Source organism: Oryctolagus cuniculus, chromosome 16 (assembly GCF_051225735.1).
Source record: "Oryctolagus cuniculus isolate XC-2025 breed Fujian yellow rabbit chromosome 16, ASM5122573v1, whole genome shotgun sequence".
In the NCBI taxonomy this organism is placed as follows: Eukaryota; Metazoa; Chordata; class Mammalia; order Lagomorpha; family Leporidae; genus Oryctolagus; species Oryctolagus cuniculus.
In genome coordinates, this window is record NC_142882.1 from 19,781,020 (window position 1) to 19,804,146 (window position 23,127).

Consider the following 23,127-nt stretch of genomic DNA (forward strand, 5'->3'; position numbering starts at 1 on the left):
CGCGTTTTCCCACAGCCGAGCCCAGGTGCGGCGAGGGGGGGAGGCGTCCAGCCTGCGGAGGGGCGGGCTGGGGGCTCCGCTGGCTTTCGGGGCGCCGGGCCGGCCCGGGAGGGGGGCGGGGGGGGGGCGCGCACACCCGGGCGGGTCGGCGTGGAAGCGCGAGCGGGCGAGCCCGCGCGGGCAGGCGTGCGGCGGCGCAGGTGCGTGTGCGGGACCCCGTGCGGGGTGCGCGGCGTGCCCCGCCTTCCTCCGAAGGCCGCGAATGTTCGCGGAGTGAAGATCCAAGCCAGTTTCTGCTAAATTAAAAACAGCTTTTTCGTGTTTAAAGTTTACAATACGAAAAATAATTTTCCTTTCTTCCCGGGGCGGGGAGTGTGCGCGGGCGCGCGCGCGGGGAGCGGGGAGTGGGGGCGGGGAGGCCGAGGGAGGGGCCGCCCCCCCCCCCCCCGCGCGCATTCCACCCACCGAGGCGGGCGTTCCGCACCATCGATCCGGTTAGATGCGGCGCCCCCCGCCCGGCCCGCACCCTGCCAGCTCATTGGGGACAAGCTGTGCGGAGGTGTGAGATGATCCGGGGGACTTGCCGCTGGCAAAGGCTCCCGCTGCCCCCCTGCGGGGGCCGCCGGCCCGGGGGAAGCGCAGGTTGGGGGGCGGGGCTGGAATGCGCTGGGAAGTCCCCGGGGGCCCCTGGCGGTCCCGGCTCAGTCCGGGTTCCCGGCGCCCAAGTTGGCGGTTCAGCACCCGCACCCCCCACCACCACCCCCTCCGCGGCTGGGGGCTCCCCTGGGCGCTCACGGGGCCCAACAGGTGGTGGCTGGGCCCCCCCCCCAGAGGCCCGCCGGGAGGAGGGGCTCCCTGGCCGCGGGAAGGGTACAGACGGAGACAGAACCTGCGGGGGACGGGGAGCCGGCCCCCGCCTCCCCCAGCCCCAGAGTCGCACGGGGGCGTGCAGGGGAGGCCTGGCCCCCCTCCAGCTCCCCCGCGCTCTGGAGAAGGCGGTGGCGGGGGGAGCCCCACCCGCGAGGACACGGGGCCCAGCATCTCTTCACCATAACATTTTTATTAAATAAACGGGCCGCGCTCGGCGGCGCCGTCCGCAGAGGCCCGAGGTTAATTCGCTGCACGGCCAGTGGGGTCAGGAGGCGCGGTGAGGCAGACACTCTAAGTTGCCCCGAGAGTACAAAACCCGTTCCGAAGACGGCGGCTGCCGGCTTCTTAAAAAGAAAAAAGAGAGAGAGAGAAACACCACAAAAAAGCCAAGGTTCCGAGGCCCAGACCTCAGACACAGGGGCTGCGGCCGTCCCGGCGGGGTGGGGGCCGGAACAGGGAGGTCAGCCAGGGAGCTGCGGCGCGGGTCGCCCTCCCAGCAAGGAGGGCCGGGCCCACCCCGTGCAGGGCCCCGGGGAGCCGGGGTGGCCGCGTCCCCGGAAGGGGAGCAGCGCTGTTCAGGGGCCGGGCCCGGACAGGCGGTGCCAGCCGCGGGGTGCACAAGGGGATTGATGCTGGTTGGCTGGGGAGTGGGGGTGCTGCATCCTAGGGATCGGGGCTCGGCGTCAGCGCGCTCAGGTGTGAGCCGGGGTGGAGGCGGGGAGAGCAGCGAGGCGAAGCCGCAAAGCCGCCACCAGGCGCCGCGTGCCCGCCCTCCAGCCGGGGGCCCGCAGGGCAGGCAGGGTGCTGGCAGGCTCCCTGGGCTTCGGGAAGGGAGGAGGAAGGCCGGAGAGATCCCCGCCTGGGAGGGACCCCTACACACACCCCCCCCCGCCTGCAGGGGCCGGAGCTCTCATTGCGCATGCGCTGGCCAAGCCGCTCGCCCGCACGAGGCCCCCTCGGAGAGGCCGGGCAGGTGGGCATCCGGAGGGGCGGGCGAGGGCGGTCCGGACCGGGGGCTACCTCCTGGCGCCGGCCCGCGGCAGCAGCACCGGGGCGCAGGCGATGCCCGCGAAGGACTCGGGGAAGTGCAGGTCGCGCTCCCACTCGTCCGTGTCGGTGTTGTAGACCTGCACGATGCCCGTGACGTTGTTCAGGCGCCAGTTGTAGCCGCCCACGATGAAGATCTTGCGCTCCAGCAGGCAGCAGCCGGCCTCCGACTGGCCGGCGCGCATGGGGCTCACGCTGGTCCACTGGTCCGTCTCGGGCACGTAGTACTCGACGGCCAGCACGTCGAAGCAGCGGTCCACGTGGTCCATGCGGCCGCCCAGGGCGTAGATGCGGCCGCCGGCGCCCACCATGGCGTGCAGCACGCGCGGCTCGCTCATGGGCGCCTTGAACTCCCACTGGTCGGCCACGGGGTCGTAGCAGTGCAGCGCCTTCTTGTCCTCCACCGAGACGCCGTAGCCGCCCGAGATGTAGAGGCGGCCCCCGGCGGCGGCGCCCGCGTGGCCCCAGGTGCGGCGCTTGAGCGAGCACGCGTAGCCCCACTCGTTGCGGCGCGGGCAGTACCTCTCCACCGAGGCCAGGCTGCCGGCGCGGTTGCGGCCGCCCGTGGCGTACACCATGCCGCATAGCACGTTCAGCTGGAACTGGATGCGGCTCTCTTGCATGGCCCGCAGGCGCAGCCAGCGGTTGCGCTGCGGGTCGTAGCGGTAGCAGGCGTCCACGGCGCCCTCGCCGCTGCGGTACTGCAGGTGCTGGCCGCCGGCCACGTACACGAAGTTGTCGAGCACGGCCACGCACGTGTGGCTGCAGGCCAGCTCCATCTCGGTGAGCTCACGGAAGTGGCGCGCGCCGGGCTCCGGCAGCTGGTACACCTTGCCGCTGACGGCGCGGTCGCTGTCGGTGTAGGGCGTGCCGCCGAAGGCCACGAGCGAGGGCACGTCGGAGCGCACGGCCGTGCGCGGCGACTGCATCTCGTGCTGCCGGAAGGGCAGCACCTGGTAGTTGAGGGCCTCGAGCAGGTACTGGCGACACAGCGCGTCCTCCACCATGATGTCCAGCGTCTGCACGCTGTCCACCAGCTCGGCCGCCTGCATGAGCGGGAAGCGGATGTGGCGCAGCACGTGGCTGGCGCGCGGCCGGCGCGCGGGGTCGTGCTGCAGCCAGCGCACGGCGGCGCGGAACAGGTCAACCTCGGCGCAGCTCTGCAGCCGGTTGCTCTGCAGGAAGAAGACCAGGCGCTCGAGCGGCAGGCGCAGGAAGTCGTCCTGCCGCGCGATCTGCAGGAAGTGGCGGAAGGTGAAGGCGTCCACGGACTCGCGCAGCGACGCCAGGCTGAAGGCCGTGGCCATCTGGCCGATGTGCAGGCACGTCTCCACGCTCATGGCCGCCTTGAGGAACTCCTCACACAGCTCCACCACGGGCAGCATCTGCAGGAACACGGCGGCGCCCAGCACGTCCTGCACGCAGTCCAGGTCCAGCGTCACCTCCGCGCTGTAGGCGAAGTCGATGATGTGGCGCAGGCCGCGGGCCGACACGCCCTTCAGCTCGATGACGTCCTGGCTCGCCTCCCGCATGCCGCCCGTGAACATGGCCCTGGGGGGGGGGGGCAGAGACCGCGTGAGGGGGTAGAGAGCACTGGGCCTGGGGGGAGGGGCAGACAGCACTGGGCCTGGGGGCAGGGCTGGGCGCTCACTAGAAACACCCCTGCTGAGTCCTGCCCCGTGCCTTTTGGGGCAGGAGGGCTGGGCCCAGGCCCGCCTCACCCCAGGGAGCCTCACGGGAGCCCCCAGGCTGGCCGGGAGGAGTCCAGCCCTGGAGGGGTTCAGACCACACCCCCTGGGGACCCCGATCTGCACCTGCCCTGGGGAGGCGGCTCCAGCTTCGGTAGCCACCACCTGGGGACACGGTGGTGACAAGGGTCCCCAGGAACCGAGCACCCACCCGCAGCCACGCAGGGGCCGCGGCTGTGTCCAGACAGCCGGGCCCCAGATGGCAGAGACCCCAAGCGAGGGAGCCCAGCTCTGTGCCCGCGCTGCCCTGCTCTGGGGGCCGGGGGAGGGGCTGCGGGAAGAGGGCGGCAGCTCCCGGGAGCCTGCACCGCACTGCGGTCAGCGGCGGGCAGGGGACGCCCCGGCCGTCGGCCCACTCCAGGCCTGTCCCCGCAGCACGCCGGCACAAGCCGTCCGCTGCCGCTCCCCGGCCCTGCCCGGCCCCACCGAGGCCGAGGCGACACGAGAGAGCGTTGCCTTTTAAGGCCTCCTTGGCGGCAGCACGGGCGCTGCTGAGGGGCTGGGCCCACCCGGCCCCAAACCCAGAACAAAAATAGCTGCAGCGCCCCGGCGGGCTCAGCTGCCACAGCTCCCCACAGGGCCTGGGGGACGCGGCACCCAGCCCCCGGGCCTTGGGGAACACGGGCCTCTGCGGCCGGCAGGCCTGGGCAGGGACGCACCGGGCACCCACCCCCACCCCGGGCAGCCCGGCTCTCTCCGGCAGGGCGCGGGCCAGCGGGGATGCAGGGGCCCGGCCTCAGCACGGGACGGACAGATGCACACCCACAAGGCCAGAGGCCTCGGCTGTGTGCGTCCTGGGCCCCGAGGGTGGGCTCTCACGGCAGGGATGTGGGCCTGATCAAGCCCCGCCGGACCCCCGAGCTCCCAGCAGGCATTGGGGGTCCAGCAAAGACTGAGGACAAGGGGCTGGCACTGAGACGTAGTGGGCTGAGCCACCGCCTGCAGTACCGGCATCCTGTATGGGCACCAGTTCGAGTCCCGGCTGCTTCACTTCCCATCCAGCTCTCTGATGATGGCCTGGGAAGGCAGTGTAGGATGGGCCAGGTGCTTGGGCCCTGCACCTGCGTGGGAGACCCGGATGGAGCTCCTGGCTCCTGATCAGCGCAGCTCTGGCCACTGCGGCCATTTGGAGAGTGAATCAATGGATGGAAGACCTCTCTCTCTCTCTCTCCCTCTCTCTCTCTCTCCTTGCCTCTCCTTCTCTGTGTAACTCTTTCAAATAAATAGAAAAAAATCTTTAAAAAGAGAGCGAGAGCCTGAGGACGACTGGCCAAGCCCCGCCTCCCCCACGCGAGCTGCGCCCCAGAGCTCCCGGGGTTCCTGCAGAGAAGCAGGCGGGGCGGGCGTGTGGCCTGGAGGTCAGGACGCCCACGTCCCACGTCGGAGGGCCTGGGCTCAACTCTCGGCTCCGGCCCCCGACCCCAGCTTCCTACTGGGGCGCACCTGGGAGGCAGCGTGATGGCTCAGTACTCGGGTCCCTGCCCCCTCGTGGGCGCCCCGGGTGGAGTGCTCGCCTGACTTCAGCCCTGGCCACCGTGGGCGTGGATGGAGTGAGCCAGCTCCTTCTCAGTCTCTCAAATTTGAAAAAAAAAAAATTACTTATTTGAAAGGCAGTTACAGAGAAGTAGAGAGAGGTCTTCCGTCCACTGGTTCACTCCCCAGATGGCCGCAATGGCTGGAGCTGCACTGATCCCAAGCCGGGAGCCAGGAGCTCCATCCGGGTCTCCCAGGCGGGTGCAGGGAGTGGGAGTGGGAGTGGGAGTGGCAGTGGAGCCGGGACTTGAACCAGGCGCTCTGACGGGAGCTCACGGCCCGGCAGCAAACAGGTGCCCCACGTCTTCCACATCTGCAAAAATAAAGAGAAAAGAGGAAACCCGACGAGCAGGCGGCCGCCCTCCCCGGCGCTCACCTGAAGTAGTCGCTGCAGGCCGCCAGCACCACCTTGTGCGCGTGGAAGGCCTCTCTGTTGACGGTCAGGGCCACGTCCAGCAGCTGGCCCTGCGCGCGCAGGGTGGCCAGGCCCTGCAGGAGGCTGCTGCTGTGGCCTGGCGCCGAGAAGCGGCACTTGAGGGCCCCGTTCTTGTCGGCCACGCTGCGGGGAGAACAGAGCGGGGCTCGCGGCTGCCCTGGACCGTGCGAGCCGGCCCCGCGTGGGGCTCCCTGGCGGGAAGTGTCCAGAACAGGCAAGTCCAGGGAGCGAGGGGCTGCAGGGGGGCTGGGGGCGGGGCTGCCAGGGGCTGGGGGCGGGGCTGCGAGAGGGCTGGGGGTGGGGCGGCGGGGGGCGGGGCTGCGAAGGGCGCGGCTGCCAGGGGCAGGGCTCCTTTGGGGGTGGGGTGCTGAGAGTATTCTGGAACCAGAGGTGACGGTGGCCGGACACCGTGACGTACAGAACACCACTCCGCTGTACACTTAAACATCGGCAGATCTCTGTTAAGTGCATTGCATCTCAGAACCCTCCGCCAGCTCCCCAGACACTCCAGGCCCTCCCCCGGCCCCACCCCCAGCCCCAGCACCATCGCTCTGATAGAGGAACCCAAGAATGAGGAGCTGAGGAGGCCTGCGGGCAGCCCAGGCCCCCGGAATGCAGGAGGAGGAGCCCCAGCCCCCGCCCCGCCGGCCCCCTGCACCCGGCACTTGCTCTCCCTCTGCCCCGGTCCAGCGCCTGCCCACAGACCCGGGCCAGGAAGCCGGGAAAGCCCCAAAGCCGCACGGGCTGTCACAGCGCTGATGGCGCACAGGGCACACAGTAGGTCTTCACCCGACTCAGCTGAGCGCACCCTGGCTGCCGCCCCGGAGGCTACTGGGAACACCTGGGCGCAGGGGCGGGGCGCGGCCTTGCCTACGTCAGGGTCCCGGAGGCGGGGCGTGGAGTGCGGGCCGCAGCCCGGGCCAGGTGGGGAGCCCCAGAGGCGGTCGTCTGGGCTGGTGCCACGTGTGTCGGCGGCCCGGGAGGGTGGGCGCACAGCCCTCCTGGAGGTCAAGGAGCAGAGGAAAGAAAGGGGTCCCAGCAGATGCCGAGATCCCCCCCACGCTTGTCTCGCAGCCTCTCCCCTGCCTGGCGAGGGGAAGCCCACCTCCTGCCCCTCCCCCTGCTCTCCACCCAGCTGCTGACCGCGCCCCCCACCCTTTCTCCAGGAGCTGCAGGCCGGGGACTCCCAGACCCCAGCCCCTTTGAAAGTCTGACAGACGAGGAGGAGTCCCGGGCTCCGAAGACCACCTCGGGCCCGGGCTTCCCTCCCTGGCCAACACCTGCCTGGGTATCTCCAGGCTCAGGCCTGGCAGGTGCTTTTTTATTTTTTTAAGATTTTTTATTTATTTATTTGAGGCAGAGTTACAGACAGGGAAAGGCAGAGAGAGAGAAGGAGAGAGAGGTCTTCCATCCGCTGGGTCACTCCCAGAATGGCCGCAACGGCCAGAGCTGGGCCGATCTGAAGCACAAAGCCACGTCCCGCACACCCTGGGAGGCAGCAGCAACACTCAAGCGCCTGGGCCCCGGATGGAGCTCCCGGCTCCTGGCTTCCGCCTGGCCCAGCCCCGGCTGCTGCAGGCATTTGGAGAGTGACTGGCAGAAGGGAGCTCACTCCTCCCCTCTGCCTTTACATAAACTAAAAATGAGATGAACTCCTTTGAAAAATGTAAAGGAACTCCCGGGGGGGGGGGAATGGGGCGCAGACAGGACCCCTGCGCCCTCCTGGGGTGGAAAGGACAGGAGTGGGGGCCCCAGGGCACGTTCGGCCCGGGACAGCCTGGTGTGCTCCTCCAGCCCAGCCCAGCCCAGCCCCACAGGGCCGGCGGAAGCCCGGGGCCACTGCACCCGCCAGGTCTCGGCTGCAGAGCTGGGGCGGGGCGGGGCCCCTGGGTGAGGACCGAGTGCACCGTGCACAGAAAGCCCAGCCACGACCCCGTGGCCCTGGCCGCGACAGTCGGGGCCTGAGAGCCGAGCCGCTCCAAGGAGGGTCAGGACGCTCCGGGCCCCAGCAACGTCCACGGTGCCCCTACGACTGCTTTCCTGTCTTAGAGATGGGACAACTGTGCCCACAGCCCCGCCCGACGCCCCCAGACACACCAGGCCGCGCCAGCCCTGGGGAGCTCTGGGAGGGAGGAGGCCAGTGGGGACCGGAGCCCCCCACGCCCGCGTGGAGCCTGGCGGGCCCGGCCCAGGCGGAGTGGGCAGGAGTGGGCGGAGCCGATGACTAAGGCCCTCTGGGAGGCGGGAAAGGGCCCATTACTCAGGCCTGCCCCAGACAGGGGGCGGCTGGCGTGGCGGGGCCACGGGTCCCCAGGAAGGCGGCGGCGGCCCTGGGCCGGCCCAAGGCTCCAGACGGCCACTCGAGTCACGGTCACCCGCACGTGAGTCATCCGAGCCAGTGCGTCAGCAGCCCCCGTCAGGGCCGCCCCTGGAGGCCGCTCGCTGCCCGCCCGGCTGCACCCTTGGCCCGGATCTGGCCTCTGAGCGCCCCCGCCCCCGCCTGGGCTCAGGGCTGTGCTGACCACCAGTCCCCCACTGGCCACTGTGCCCCCAGCGTCACCAGGCACCCCCGGCCGGCCAGGGCTAAGCCGGACACGGGGACAGGGCCTGCTGCCCCTCCCGGGGACTCCCCTGCGCAGGGCCACGCGGGGGCTGCTCTAAGTGGGGCAGGCGCCATGGACACCATCAGGCGATCGTGGCTGTAGGATGCCCAGAGCTCCTGGGGACGCCCCAGTGTCACCTGCTGGTTGGAGGTGCCCCTTGGGTGGGCTTCTCCCTCCCCCACCCTTCATGGGGTCCTGAAACCCCGGGGTCTCAGGCGGAGTAGGGGGGCGGCCAGAGGAAGTACAAGAACTGGCCTGGCTGCCCTGCACCCTGGTGACAGGAGACCTGCTGGGGCGGGGGGAGCACCTGCCGGGGCGGACACCCCTCCCCTGACCAGGCTCCGGCTGCTGGCCCCACCCCCACGGCCGGCTGGCTTCCCGAGGCCGCGGGAGAGACGCAAAGCCCCAGAACAGTTCCTTGGCTAGAACGGCCCAAAAAACAAAAACAACCAAAAAAAAAAAAAAAAAAAAAAAGGCAAGAACAGAAAGAATTCCATGGAACGGCTCTCCGGGGTTTTGTGAAACCCTTTCCCACCCCCACGTGGAGCACGGCGCTGCCCCGTGCACGCCGGCTCTGACGCGCGGGGACGGCGCTTCCCCTGGCCCGGAGAGCACTTCCACTTTCAAAGCCAATTTCGGTTTTATGGCCCATGTGGGGCGCTGGGGCTCAGCGGAGCCGCGCAGCTGGTTGGCTCGAGCCCCGGCCGATGCGGGGCTGGACTGCGGCGTCCGGCCGCCCCGCCCAGGGTCCCACGGGGCAGGGACGGGTTTCAGAGGCGGCAGGGACAGCAGCCGGCCGGGGGCCTCTGCCCCCCTGCAGGCTCCCCCCGGCCAGCCCCAGGCGGATGACTGAGACCAGGGGAGACGGGCACAGCGGGGGGAGGGTCCCAGAGACGGGGGGAGGGGGGGGCACAGACCCACAGAGAGGAGGAGACAGAGACCCATGGGGGTAGAGGGAGACAGACTGGGGGGTGACAAAGATCTGGGGTGGGGCACAAACCCAGAAGTGGAGAGACAGAGACCCCTGGGGGGACAGCGACCCGGGTGGGGGGCCACAGACCCAGGGGAGGGGCAGAGCCCGATGGGACGCAGCGTCAGAGAGAGGGAGGAGGACACAGCCTTGGCGGGCAGAGGCCCGTGCTGGGGAGGCTCAGCGCTCCGCAGGCGCTGCCCGCCCTGGGCCCGGTCACACACCTCACCCCTGCCGCCCCCGGAACCCTTCTCCATGCAAGGCCACCGAGGGAGCCCGGGCCAGGCTGGGGTCCTCACACAACAACCCACCAGAGTCCTGCCTCCAAGTGGGGAAACCGAGGCCCAGGGGCCCAGCCCCGGCACCGCCGCAGGCCGCTTCTGGCTCCACAGGCATGCGCCTCCGGGGCGGAGGGTGCGAGCGCCAGGGGCACAGCCGGCAGCGTCAGAGACGCCCACGCGCACGTCAGCCGGCTGCCTCTGGGGACGGCCCGCCCGGGCCCTGCCCCTCCGCCCTCTCGCCCCCCAGGCAGGGGCCCCTCCCGGGCCACCCCTCCTTAGAAGGGGCGGCTCCTTCCAGGGCCCCTGGGCTCCCAAGGGGCCAGAGGGCAGAGCAGGGCTTCTGGATGGACAGGCGTGAGGCCCGGGGTGGGCACAGGTCCCAACCAGGACAGCAGGCGACGTCTCAGAACCAGGATGGCAGCCGGCTGGCGGGAGGGGGCGGGGCGGGGCTGGAGACCCAGAGAGAGCGAGGTGGGGGAGCAGGGAGGGACAGATGGAGACACAGACGGGGGCGGGGGGGCTGGGCCGTGGCCCCGAGCCTGGCTCTCCTTCCTGGCTGGCCTGCAGCCTGTCCTGTTCTCACCCGTGTTCAAGGCAAGGCCTCTGTGCGGGGGGGTGGGGGGGCACCCACCCCACAGCCGTCTGTGTACGTCCAGGACGAGCAGGTGCGCTGGCCAGGCGGCCGCAGAACCACCAGGGCCTCCTCCGAGAGCCGGGGCTGCGGGCACGGGGCACTGACGCCCACGCTTGGCACGCCCCCACCCCGGATTCCAGCCTGGCCCTGACCACCGCTGGGGACAGGAGCCTGGCCAGGTGTGCCAGGCAGCAGGAAACACCCAGAGCTGGCACCTCCAGATGACCTCCAAGGGACAGCCGGCTGGGAGGTCACACCAGGCGTGGGGGCGGGCGGGTGGCAATGCCTGAGCCCCGCCCACCTGCCTGTCACCCACACGGTCGGGGCGGGGGGGCCCTGCACCTGCTGCCAGGGGTCACCACAAGCCCAGTGTCCCTGAGGCTGAGTGTGACCTCTTGCCCCACCACAACCTCTGACCTTTGTGTCTGGGAATGTGGGGCGTGGGGGGGAGGGCCCTGGCCGAGCTCCGCCTGTGGGTGGCGCCCTGTTCCACACTAGCTGGCAGGAAGGTCCAACTAGTTAAATCAACCAGTAAAGCCCCAGAAGGAAACGGAGGGAGCCCTCAGCCACCCTCCCTGGCCTGCCGCAAGCTCTCTGCCTCTGCGGCACCCGCCCCATCCTGGCTCACGGCCAGACCACAATGCCAGGCACCCCCCACCCCGGTGCAGGGCTGCTGGAGCCAGACCCAGAGGGCTCCACTGCCGACCCCACTTTATAGATACGGAGCTGAGACCGCACAGGAAACCAGAGGCAGAGGAGCCCCAGGCCCGCAGGCAGGCAGGTGCTGGCCGTGTCCCCCAGCCCGAGGCGGGTGCGACACAGAGGGGCAGCAGAGGCTAGGAGGGCCGAGGTCACTTCCCGAGACTCGCTGAGCGTGGCCGTGGGGCTGCCATTAGAAGTGCCGGCCGGAGGCCCTCGGCCCCGACCAGGCAGGAGAGGGAACTCCACTGGCAGATGGCGGCAAGGCCGGCAGGCTCGCACTGGGGGCCCCGCACGTCCCACCCCAGCTCTGTGTATCTCCCCCGCTCCTCGCTCCACCCAGAGCCTCACACACCCTGGCCCTTCCCCGTCCAGCCTGCCCCGGAGCCACGGGCAGGAGGGTTCTGCCTCCTGCCTGGTACCCCCCGTCCCAACAGGGCAACTGGACAAGTGGGTGAGTGGACAGGTGGACGGACGAGTGGACGGATGAGTGGGTGGGTGAGTGGGAGGATGAATAGGTGGATGAATGGGTGGGTGTTGGGACAGACACGTGGGCGGGTGGGTGGCGGATGCATGCTCACATGGACGCACAGGTCGTCGGGTGGGTGGGACAGCAGCACTGGGCTAGAGCCCAGCTCCTCCCTGCAGGCTGCTCACCCCCTCCCAACATGGCCTCCCGGTACCAGCCCTAGTGCTGGCTCCGTTAGTCCACACTGGAATCCAGATTCCGGCCTGCACATCTCGGTTCCTGTGGTTCCGGTGCCGAACGGCCAGCGCCTCCCCCCGCCGCTCCCCGCAGCCCACTGCCCAGTCTGCCAGCGCCTCTGCCGCCCCCACCTCCGAGCCTCCTCAGAGCCGAGTCTGCCTCGGCCCCGCCTCTCACCACAGGCTGGGTCCCCGAGCCAGGGCTGACCGGTGGGCAGGTCCCAGGCCAAGCCCTCCCACCTCATTCCCTCGCGCTGACGTGAGGCTGCACGGGGTCGGGACATGGGGCCACTCCAACGAGCAAAACCCCATTGCTCCACGGCTCCACAGCGCGGCAAGCAGGAGCACAGGAAACCCAGTGCGACTCCAGCGCCCAGGGCAGCCCCGCCCTCCACCTCCCCAGCAGGGACGCACGCTCACACGCTCGTCCCCGCTGCTGCTGGGCCAGACACAGGCACCCCAGGCCTAGCCAGGGCCTCTGACAATGACACAGCCGTCAATGGCACAAACACGTCTGTTCTAGGGGTGCCTGCACTCCTCCGCTCCTCCGTTCTCTCAGCCCAGTGCAGCTCAGGCGGACCCCACACCTGGACTCAGAAAGGAGACGTGCAGCCCAGCCTGGCCAATCGGGGCCTCCCGGATCCCTGGCCGAGGATGGGGGCGTGGCCCATCTGACCCAATCAGCGCCTTCCCTGGGATTCTGGCTGCAGCCAGCAGATGGAGGCTTGCACCCCTGTGAGGCGGCCAGGTGCAAGGAGGGCCGTCTCTCCCCGAGGCCGGCAGTGCCCAGCCGAGAGGGGAGGCAGGGCTGAGATGGGAGTGGCAGATTCGGGGGGGGGGGGTCCTTCCAGTCCTGGACCCGGATGCATCTAAAACCAGACTCCCTGAACTTTTGGCTAATGTGAACTCTGTGAATCTTATTTTATTCTGATTTATTTACTTACAGATTTGAAAGTAAGAGAGAAAAAGTAAACAGAGGATCGCTCTTCCATCCACTGGTTCACTCCCCAAATGGCTGCAACAGCCAGGGTTGGGCCAGGCCAGAACCAGGAGCCAGGAGCTCCATCCCGGTCTCCCACGCGGGTGCAGGGCCCAAGCCCTTAGGCCATCCTCTGCTGCTGTCCCAGGCGCATTAGCAGGGAGCTGGATTGGAAGTGGAGCAGCCGGGACTCCACCGGTGCGCACATGGGATGCTGGTGTTGCCGGCAGGGCCACAGTGCCAGCCCCAAACTTTGACAGTGGGTCGAGTTTCTGGCTCTTGCAAGCAAACGGGGCCCGCGAGGTCTGCAGCCTCCGCGTGGTCCAGACAAGCCTCTGGAGAACCGCGTGGACCTCACACCTCTGCAGCGCTGCCTCTCCCTGCCTGCACGGGAGCTGCCTGCAGGCCCCAGGGTGCAAGGAAGCCACACCAAGGGCCCCGCACTCTGCCCGCTGCTCCTCCCCCTGGAAGGCCCGCAGGCTGCCCGCACCCCCGCCAAGGCCAAGTTCGGCAACCCGAAAGGCTCACATGCTGCAGGCGTGACTAAGGCTGGGACGGCACGGGCCGACGCCAGGGGGCCTCGGCCAGGAAAATGCCCCCTTGTCGTTCGTGCAAGTGACTCACGCGGAGCGTAAACATTTGTGCCTCTCACTGCCCTGCCTCACGCGAGCACAGTGGCGGGAGCCGCCCGCGAGCGAGACCCGGGAGGGACGCTAAGAACCGGCGCTGAGCCCGGGTGGGGGCAGGGGCCGGGGGATCAGGGGATCGGAGGGCTCTAGGCGCTCGCGTCTCGGGCCTCGCATTCCCCCAGGACGGCCAGCCCAGACTGCTCCCGCCCAGGTCCCGCTCTGACCTCTGTGGAATTTCACAGTTGTGGCCGACGCCACCCCCCACCCTGGCCCCCGCCAGGGCCTTTTATGGGCAAGCGGGCCCCGGGGTGGGCCGTGCGCGTCCCCCAGGGCGCCGGGCACTTTCAGCGCGCGGCCCGGTGGCGGCCTGCTTTCACGCTGGCCGAGCCCCAAGTGCGCTCGGAAGTGCTGGCGGGAAGGGCGGGGGAGCAGGAAGGCCCGGAGGCCCGGGGTTAACAAGTGTTAAGAGAGCTGTCCCGCACAGCTGCAGCGGCTACCACGGGAGGAGGCTGGGCCGGCCGGCAGTGGGGACCCAGAGGGCCTGGCCCCCGCTCCCCGCCGCAGACAGCTGGACAGGCAGAGCGGCTGGCCTCGGCCTCGGCCGGCTTCGGCTTTCACACGCAGCGCTCGGGCGCTGCTCCTGAACTCAGCGAAACACACGCCCCGTGGCACCGACCACGCACCGACCACACGCCCGCAAAGCTGCAGGGGGCGGGGGGGGCTGCCTGTGGGGTATTCGCTGGGCCCACGGGCAGGACGCCCACTGGGGCACAGCCGGGGCTGAGACCCCCACGGGGACCAGGACGCCTGAAGCCCTGCCTGGGGGTGCAGACATTTCTGGGGGCCGTGGACCTTAGGCACACGGGATGCGCCGTGATGGCAGGGCGCCACGGGGGGCAGGGCAGCCAGGCCCCCAAGGAGGCGGCACACGAGCTGTGCAAATCGCTAGGCCGGGGCTGCCCAGAGATGACACGGCCGGCAGGGCTGCGGGGGGGCAGGGGGTCACAGGAGAAGCAGAGTCTGCTCTGAGATCCAGAGAGCCGCCGGCAGGTGCCAGGCGACAGAGTGACGTGGCCTGCTGCCCGCCTGCCCGCCAGGTCACCCGCCCCGTCACTGCCCCCCCCCCCCCAGCCCTCGCAGTGCCAGGGGCGCTCAGTGCGTCGTCATTCAGGTTCAACCTCCAACCCGCCAAGGCCAGCATCCACGCCTCATCCCCAGCCTCGCCTGGGCCAGGCTCCCCTGTGCTGCCACCCACACCGGCTCCCACGGTCTCCCTCCCTCACGGGGAGGCTCCGGACCTGGACCTTGGGATGACGTCCCGGCAACCAGGAGGAGACGCCTGCTTCCCTGACTCCCGCCCGCCCGCACCCCCGCGCCGCAGCAGGCAGAGAGGGACGGCCAGGAAACCTCCCACGAGGGCCACGAGCTGGGGAGGATGGGACACCTGTCCCCGACGTCCCCAACACCACTTCCGGGGCCCCAGCAACTGCTTCCAGCCGGGCCCTCCCGGTTCCGCAGGAGGCAGCCACAGCGACCCCCCACCCCCACACCCCCACCCCCGCCACCAGCAAATGTGGCCCGGGGGCTCCCAGCTACCGGTGGAGAGCGGAGTTCAGGGCCAGTGTGCAAGGTCAGAGCAGCTCCACAGCAGGAGCCCCAGGGACCCCGCTGAGGGGCGGGGGCAGGCGAGGGGGGCGGCCCCCTCCCCCCCAGCCCTGGGACCCGGATGTGGCCAGCTCGGCTAGGGGCCCCCCGCCCGCCTGGCCATGGTCACAGCCTGCACGCCCAGGCTCAGACCCCAGGGCACAGGCACGGAGCGCGGGCACAGCAGGCGCCCCAGCAGGAACCCCGGCCACGTGCGGCTCGCCCCCGCCCCAGCCACGGCCCCTGCTGGAAGCGGGGACCAGCGGAGCCCCCCGGAGCTGCCACGTTTCCCTCTAAAGTCCTCCTTCCTCGGCCTCCGGGCGGACGAGGAGGCCGGAAGAACGGGCTTTTCCGAGGCCAAGCGGCCCCGGCGTCTTCCCGGCAGGGGCCGGGCTGGACTCGGAGGCCTGGGCGTGCGAGGAGACCACGCAGGAGGCGGCCAGAGCGCCTGCAGAGAAACCCTACCCGAGCCAAGGCCACGGTGGCCACGACTTCCTACGGAAACACCTGCGTCCCTCACCCGATACCCCCGCCTCGGCCGGCTCCCGCCAGGCACCTTCGGGGAGGACGGGCGCGGCTGCGGGAACGCTGCCCACCGGGCCCGCGCAGCCGTGAGATCCAGCGCGGGGGCTCGACGCCCCCCTCCCCGGCCCCCTCCCCGGAGCGGCCCGAGTGGCCCAAGCCCCCACGGCCTCCAAGGCGGCCTGGACCGTGCAGGGCCCCGGCCCGGCTGGGAGGGGTCCGCGTGGAGAACAAGTGTCCTTTGTGCGCCTGAGCCTGCAGCCAGCGCCCGGCGCGCCGCGGCCAGCCCCGAGGTCCGGCTCGGTCATTAACGGCCGACTCCGCTAGGCAACGGGGTTTTTGTTGATCCCTGGAGATGGGAAGTTAGGATTCGCTTCGCTCTCGCTTTCTCCCCCTCGGTCACGGGGAAGAGGCTGGAACCGACCTTACATAACGGCGGGGCGGGGGCGGGGGCGGGGGAGCGGAACAGCCCCCACCCCTGGCCAGACGGCGGCGGAACCCTTGGTGAGGACTGAAGGGCCGATGCAGGCGCTGCCCGGCGGGCCAGGAGTCAGCACTCCGGGCGAGGCAGCCCCCATACCCGACGGCAGCCCCCCAAGTTCCCCACGAAGGCGGATCCCACGCAGGGCCCTTCCCAGCCGGGAGACTGCGCCCACGCCTGCCGCCCTCCCCGGTCCCGTTTCTCGGACACTGGCTCCCTCCGCACCACCACCCGCGGTGCCCGGTGCGCGCAGACCACAGCACGGGAGGCACACGCCTCCCCCCAAAGGCGCTCCCGCAAGCGAACACGCCAGCGAACACGAGGGCACGGTCACGCGACCCAGCCATGCTGCTCCCTGCACATCCCCCAGAGAACACAGGCAGGCACTCATCAAAGCTCCCGCGAGTGAGGACGCCGCGTCCCACAGACGGGGGCCTGGGCGCCAGACCCCGTGCCAGCTCCTGATCCCAGCTTCCTGCCAGCGGCAGGTTCTGGGGGGCTCGCGGTGTCGGGTTCGAGCGGCCCCGGGTGGGGGGGACGGACCCGGGTGGTTCTCCCAGCTTTGCCCCAGCCCGCCCCGGCTACTGCAGAAATGCGGGAGTGAACAAGGTGGAAGCTCCATCTGTCTCCCTCTGCTTCTTGAAGAAATGGAAGGCGAGGGGCTGGTGCTGTGGCGCAGCGGGTAAAGCCCCCGCCTGCAGTGCCAGCATCCCACAGGAGCACCGGTTCGAGTCCCGGCTGCTCCACTTCTGATCCAGCTCCCTGCTATGGTCTGGGAAAGCAGTGGAAGATGGCCCAAGTGCTTGGGCCCCTGCACCCACATGGGAGACCCGGATGGAGCTCCTGGCTCCTGGCTTCAGATCAGCCCAGCTCCAGCCACTGTAGCCATTTGGGGAGTGAACCAGTAGATGGAAGACCTCTCTCTCTCTCTCTCTCTCTCTCTCTCTGCCTCTCCTGTGTAACTCTTTCAAATAAATAAATAAAAGCGCCCGAGGCCTGTGACTCTGGAACACAAGAGGAGGAGGAGGAGGAGGAGGAGGAGGAGGAGGAGGGGGAGGAGGGGGAGGAGGGGGAGGAGGGGGAGGAGGGGGAGGAAGGTGGGGCAGGAACAGAGCAGGTGCGGGCCAGGCTGGAGTACAGGAAGGCATGAATGTCCTGGGTGATGCTATGCAGGCCGGCACGTGCACGGAGGACCCCAGCCGAGCTCCCTCAACACCTGGTCCTCCGGCCCGTGCTAAGGCGCTGCCTGAGACACCCCTATCCAAAAGGAAGCGCCAGTTGCAGTCCCGGCTGCTCCGCTTCCGAGCCAGCTCCCTGCTAACGCATCTGGGAAAGCAGTGGACGAGGGCCCAGGTCCTGGGGCCCCTGCACCCACGTGGGAGACCCGGATGGAGCTCCTGGCTCCTGGCTTCAGCCTGGCCCGTTCTGGCTGCTGTGGTCACTTGGGGAGTGGACGAGTAGATGGAAGATTGTGTGTGTGTGCGTCGTTCTGCCTTTCAAATAAATCGATCTTAAAAAGAAAGAAAATCCCAATGTTCTGACTATTTGAGGGCGGACTGCCCCCAAGATGCAGATTAAAAAAAAAAAAAAAACTTGTTTATTTATTTGAAAGGCAGAGTTACAGAGAGACAGACAGACAGAGGGGGGAGAGAGAGACAGAGAGAGGGGGAGAGAGAGAGAGAGGGAGGGAGGGAGAGGGGGCGGGGGGGACGGGGGAGGGAGAGAGAGGGGGGAGAGAGAGGGGGGAGGGGGGTCTTTTGGGGCCAGTGCTGTGGCACAGTGGGTTAACTGCCCTGGCCTGTGGTGCCCACATCCCATATGGGCACGGGTTTGAGTTCCGGCTGCTCCACTTCTTTTTTTTTTTTTTTTTTTTTTGACTGGCAGAGTGGACAGTGAGAGAGACAGAGAGACAGAGAGACAGGTCTTCCTTTGCCGTTGGTTCACCCTCCAATGGCCGCCGCAGCCGGTGCACCATGCTGATCTGATGGCAGGAGTCAGGTGCTTCTCCGGGTCTCCCACACAAGTGCAGGGGCCCAAGGACTTGGGCCATCCTCCACTGCACTCCCGGGCCACAGCAGAGAGCTGGCCTGGAAGAGGGGCAACCGGGACAGAATCCGGCGCCCCGACCGGGACTAGAACCCAGTGTGCCGGCGCCGCAAGGCGGAGGATTAGCCTAGTGAGCCACGGCGCCAGCTGGCTGCTCCACTTCTGATCCAGCTCTCTGCTGTGGCCTGGGAAAGCAGTGGAAGATGGCCCAAGTGCTTGGGCCCCTGCACCCGCGTGGGAGACCCAGATGGAGCTCCTGGCTCCTGGCTTCGGATCAGCGCAGCTCCGGCCATTGCGACCATCTGGGGACTGAACCAGCGGATGGAAGACTCTCTCTCTCTCCTCTCTCTGTGTAACTCTGACTTTCAAATAAATAAATAAGTATTTTTTAAAAAAAGAGAGCTCTTCCGTCCGCTGGTTTGCTCCCCACACGGCCACTAAGGCCAGGGCTGGGGCAGGCTGGAGCCGGGAGCCGGGAGCCCCACTCGGGCTCCCACTGGGCGCGGGGCCCCGGCTTGGAGTCGCGGCAGGAAGCCGGAACCCAGAGCGGGCCCGGCACCGAGGCCAGGCCTCCAGCAGACGCGCCCGCGAAAAGCAGAGAAAGAGCCCACCATCAAAGACACAGGGGGCCAGGGAGGCCAGGAAGCAGTGTCCAGCTCCGTCGGTTACTGGGCGGATGGAAACTCAACCCGGAAGGCACAGCGCAGACCCGCAGAGCCGCCTCCCTACACGTGGCGAGGACGGAGAGGAGCCGGACTCCCTGGGCACCGCCCCTGCGCATGCGCAGGACTCCTAACCCCCCCCCCGGCACGCATGCGCACCCTGGGCGACAGCGGGTGACTCGGGCCCCTGCCACCCCCGTGGGAGACCCGGATGGAGCTCCTGGTTCCTGGATTCCGCGGAGCCCCGCCCTGGCGGTGGCAGCCATTTGCAGAGTGAACCAGCGGATGGACGATCCATCTCTCCCCGCCTCTCGGTCACTCTGCCTTTCAAATAAATAACTTACAAAAAAAAAAAAAGAAGAAGAAGCCGCCGCCCAGCAGTGGATGCGCAGACCGCAGTGCGCGCAGCTCTGCGGGGATGCGCACGCTTTGTTCATTTGTTCACCACCCAGACACCCCAAAAGCTAAGGAGAGAGGCGGGCACGAAAGGCCCGCGTCGTGGACAGAGAATTCCTACCGCAGAGAGCGAGCACGGAGCGGGATGGCCCAGGGGCTGGAAGGGGCGCCACTGGCTGCACACAGCCCCCCCCTCCCAGGGGGGCTCGGGGGCGCCACCGTCCTGCGCGGTGACTGGGGTGGACACAGCGGCTCAGCAACTGGACTAAAACCTGCTGGGGCCTAGCGGGTAAAGCCGCCGCCTGCAGTGCCCGCATCCCATATGGGCGCCGGTTCGAGTCCCGGCTGCTTCACTTCGATCCAGCTCTCTGCTATGGCCTGGGAGAGCAGTGCAAGATGGCCATTTGGGAGTGAACCAGCAGATGGAAGATCCTTCCCTCCCCCTCCCTCCCTCCTTCCCTCCCTCTCTCCCCCTCTCTTCCTCACCCCCCCTCCCGCGCGGGCGCCAGGATTCAGGGCAGGGACCTGTTTTCTGCTGTCCCCTTTGGGCTATACCCCCTCTACTCCCTGGCCCCCTCACTTGCCCGGCCCTGCCCACCCAGGAAGCGTGGGGCCTCCGCACGCTCTGTGCTCTGGCCCGGCCATCGCCGGCCCCCGCCCCAGCACACGCGCGTCCACCGCCTGCCAGCCGCACGCGTGGGGCCCCCGGACTCCAGCCCTGAGCCCAGCGAGGAGGACCCACTCCAGTCTTATCACCACACACAGACAGGGAGCCGGGGCTGGGTGTGGGCGTGGGGGGCGGCCGTCCTGGGGTCCGGATCACCCGGGCCTGGCCCAAAGGCAGAGGAAGGGAGGTGCACGTGCACGCAGGCTCCAACAACTCTTACGCAAATTCTGGGGCTCCTGCGACCCCCGCTCCGGGCTTCCTCTTGGGGGGGCCCCCTCTAAGACCTTTCATCAGGTCCATGGGGCAGGCGGGAGAAAAGGACCCACACCCTGGGTTTCCTACAGGCCCTTGGGGCTCCCTCGCGCCCCAGGCCCGTCAGAACCTTCGAGGACCCCCACCCCCCAGGCCTCCTAAGCCTCTCGGGCCTCAGGTGCACCTGAGTCTCCATCCCCGGCCGCCCACACGCCCCCAGGAAGCCCCCAAGACGCCCCCAGCAGCCAAGACCGCCCACGGCCCCCGCGCGGGCCCTCGCTGCCTCCCAGACCCCTCGGCACCCCCAGTTCTCGCGTGGCCCCCGCAGTCAGGGGCCTCCGGGCCGCAGGCTGAGGCTTCGGGGCCCTGGGCGCCCGGCCCCCTCTCCCCCGACCCCGCGCCCCAGGAGCCCACGGTCCCCGCGAAAGCCGCTGCAGCCAGGCCGGGCCTCTTCCCGCCCCCCCGGCCCGGGCCCCCGAGGCTCCCCCGCAGGTCTTCCGGGCCCGGGGCAGGTGCAGGCCCACCTTCGGGCCAGGTCCCACCTGCTCGGGCGCTCAGGGCCGGCGCCCCCGCCGAAGCCGCCGCTGCCGCTAGCGCCGCCGCCGGACTCCGCCATCTTCCGCCGCCGCCGCCGCCGCCGCCGCCGCCGCCGCCGCCGCCGCCGCGCGCTTTCGAGTGACGGGAGCCGCGCGCCGGCCCGGGGACACCGCCAGCCGGAGGCGCGGGGGCGGGGCGCGGGGCGGGGCCTGCGGGGGCGGGGCCTGCGGGGGCGGGGCTGCGCCGAGACCCCGACGGCGGGGCGGGCCCTGGCGGAAGGCGGAGCCTACTCTGCTGAGGGGCGGGGCTGCAGCGAGGAAGGGGCGGGGTTCTGCTGAGTAGGCAGTGAGAGGGACCTATCCTGTTGAGAGGCAGGGCCAGAGTGGAGGTGGTGGGACCCAATCTACAAAAGGGGCGGGCCTGTGGCGAGGGGAGGAGCTTATCTTATTCAGAGGCGGAACCGTTACAAGTTAGGGTTTGGGGCTGGACCTTGGAGTGAGGGATGGGGCAGGGTCAGAAGGTCCTAGGGGGTGCAAGGGTGGGGAGCTGGAGGGGATGGAGGCGGGGCCTTGGTGGGCGGGGCGGAGCTGAGCCTGAAGACGAGGCAGGGTCTTGTCTGGAGGGGTCGGGGTTCTGATAGAGGCGGGGCCAGCTCTGGAGAAGGGGCGTGTCCAGGGCAGGAGAGGGCGGGGTCTATGGAGGGCGTGGTCGGGGTCCAGCTGCTCAGTTTAGGAGCCCAGGACCAAGGGAGCGCCCGGTCTGAGGAGGGGCGGGGTGGAGGTTGGGGGTGAGGGGTGGGGTTCTAACCAGAGCAAAGGGCAAAGCTGGGTCTAGGGGCGGGTGGTCCAGGCCAGGAAGGGGGTGTGGGCTGTGGGTGGGCAGGGCCCGGCGAAAGGTGGGGCCTGGTCTCTGCAGAAGAGGCGGGGCCTGCGTTCGGGCATGGTCAGGCTTACAGATGGGCGGGGCAAGGTAAAGGGGCGTGGTTAGTGGGCGGGGTCTGTTGTGAGAGGCGGGACTTGATCTGAAAGGAGGTCTCAGGTGAGGCCAAAGGGAGGGGACCAGGTGTGTGGAGGGGCAGGTGTGAGCGGGGGGTGCTGGGCGGGGCAGGCCTGGGGTGGGGGGAGGAAGGGGGTCAGCGGTAGGTGAGGGAGGCCGGACGTGGGGGACCAGCCGCTGCACCCTAAGAATCCCTCTCCCCCGCCCCCGCCCTCCGCATCCTACTGGACAAGTGCCCTCCGCGGGGCTCAGACCTCTGATCGCTTGGGTCCTGCCTCCTCCACCAGGTCTTGCTCCCAACACCCAGGACCCCTCCGACCAGCGCTCTCCGCACCCTCACTCCCGCTCCCTGCAGACTGACACCCCCAAAGTCCATTCATGGGGCCCAGAGTTCCGGCCCTGGACCTGCCGCTGCAGGGGGTGGGGTGGGGGCGGATCCTCGCCCTCCCTCCATCTCCTCCCCTTTCTACCTTAATCCCACCACACTGTGGACCCCTAGGGCCCAAGGCTTCCAGAACTTTCCAGGCCTAACCCCGAGCCCTCCACACAGCTGGCACTGGGGGCAGGGGGCGGCCCTGGGCTGCGAGGGGCCTGCTGGGGGTGGGCCTTTGCTGCGTCTCCGGCGCCATACACAGTAGGTGCTCAATGATTGTGTGGCACGATGACACCAAGCAAGCTGGCAGATGCCAGGAGCTGAGGGGTTCTGCCGGCCTCTCCTGCACGCAGTCGGCGCTCCGTAAATGTTCAGTTACGTGGGCCTGGACGCCCTGCACGCATGCCCCGGGGCCTTTGTTCCGTGTGACCCATGCTTCGTACACGCCCACCGCACAGACAGCTGCGCCCAATGGCGTCCATATGTGCAGATGCTTCGTAAACCTCCAGACTTGACCCCCATGGCAGACACACAGACACCCAGCCCAAGATGACCCCGGAGAGGTTTGCCGGGCTCCTGGCCGTGTGCACGCGGCACAGAGGCCCTGCATACAGCAGGAGCTGCCGGCTCTGGCAGCCAGGGGCTGGGCCAGGCTGAAGCCAGGAGCCAGGGGCTCCCTCCGGATCTCCCACACCTGAGCTGAGCCGTCTTCGGCTGCCTCCCACGATGCTTCAGCAGGGAGCTGGGTTGGAAGTGCAGGACTCGAACCAGGCACTGTGACATGTGGTGCCAACATCCCCAGGCGGTGAATTTAGCCGGCTGCGCCACCACGCCGGCCTCTGCAGGGCTGACACCTTGAATTCGGGACATCGGTTCAGAGGCAAATACTCCCGGCCAGAATTGGCACTGCTCATCCCAGAGTGGAGGCCACGGAGAGGCACGGGCAGAAGTCCCAGCAACAGGTGCAGGAATTGGAGATGGGACGGACGCGGAGTGGGGGTAAGTCGGGGCAAGGCCAGGGTCCGACCTCCCCCGGGTTCTCGGCCTGAACCCTAGAAGGGCACAGCAGGAGCAAATGGGGGGCCCCAAGGACCAGCACAGACGCCAGCACACGCCTCATCTCACGGTGGGAGCCACAGGCAGGGCCCCCACTTGCCTGGCTGCCCCCTGACCCTAACGGGCAGGCACCGTGCCACCTGCTCCCCCGCCCTGCCCAGCTGCGGGGCCCTGGACGGCTCCTGACTGCCGCCGGGGCGTTGTAGAGGGGGACAGGAAGACCTCCGGGCGGGGCACCTGCTCTGGGGCCAGCGTCCACCGTCACTCCCGCCCTGGAGCTCTGGGGGCCAGCTGCTGAGACACCCTCACAGCTGCCCTTGATTTCTCTGCAGGATGCACAGGTCGGCGTCTAATAAATGCT

General features: G+C 68.9%; 1 protein-coding gene across 2 annotated transcripts; it reads right to left on the reverse strand.

Annotated features, from left to right (window-relative positions):
- Positions 1-1,043: 1,043 nt before the first annotated feature.
- On the reverse strand, positions 1,044-20,488 carry KLHL26 (kelch like family member 26). Of its 2 annotated transcripts, none has more exons than XM_051841590.3 (3): positions 20,347-20,488; positions 5,575-5,757; positions 1,044-3,468 (listed from the first exon to the last, which is right to left on the reverse strand). In XM_051841590.3, exons 1-3 carry the CDS (start codon positions 20,418-20,420, stop codon positions 1,887-1,889), a joined length of 1,839 nt encoding a protein of 612 aa, XP_051697550.1. In that variant the 5' UTR covers positions 20,421-20,488; the 3' UTR covers positions 1,044-1,886. The 2 variants fall into 2 exon arrangements, with proteins under 2 accessions (XP_051697550.1, XP_051697551.1); XM_051841591.3 differs by lacking the exon at positions 20,347-20,488 and adding an exon at positions 9,519-9,660 and having other exon boundaries at positions 1,503-3,468.
- Between the last annotated feature and the right edge of the window lie 2,639 nt (positions 20,489-23,127).

Bases quoted from the DNA above. Each gene is read 5' to 3' on its own strand.
- KLHL26 (XM_051841590.3), bottom strand. From the start codon at position 20,420: ATGGCGGAGTCCGGCGGCGGCGCTAGCGGCAGCGGCGGCTTCGGCGGG. The intron at 5,758-20,346 runs GTGGGACCTGGC...TTCTCCCCGCAG, and splicing joins GGCCCTGAGCGCCCGAGCAG to CGTGGCCGACAAGAACGGGG. The intron at 3,469-5,574 runs GTGAGCGCCGGG...CCCCCCCCCCAG, and splicing joins GCCTGCAGCGACTACTTCAG to GGCCATGTTCACGGGCGGCA.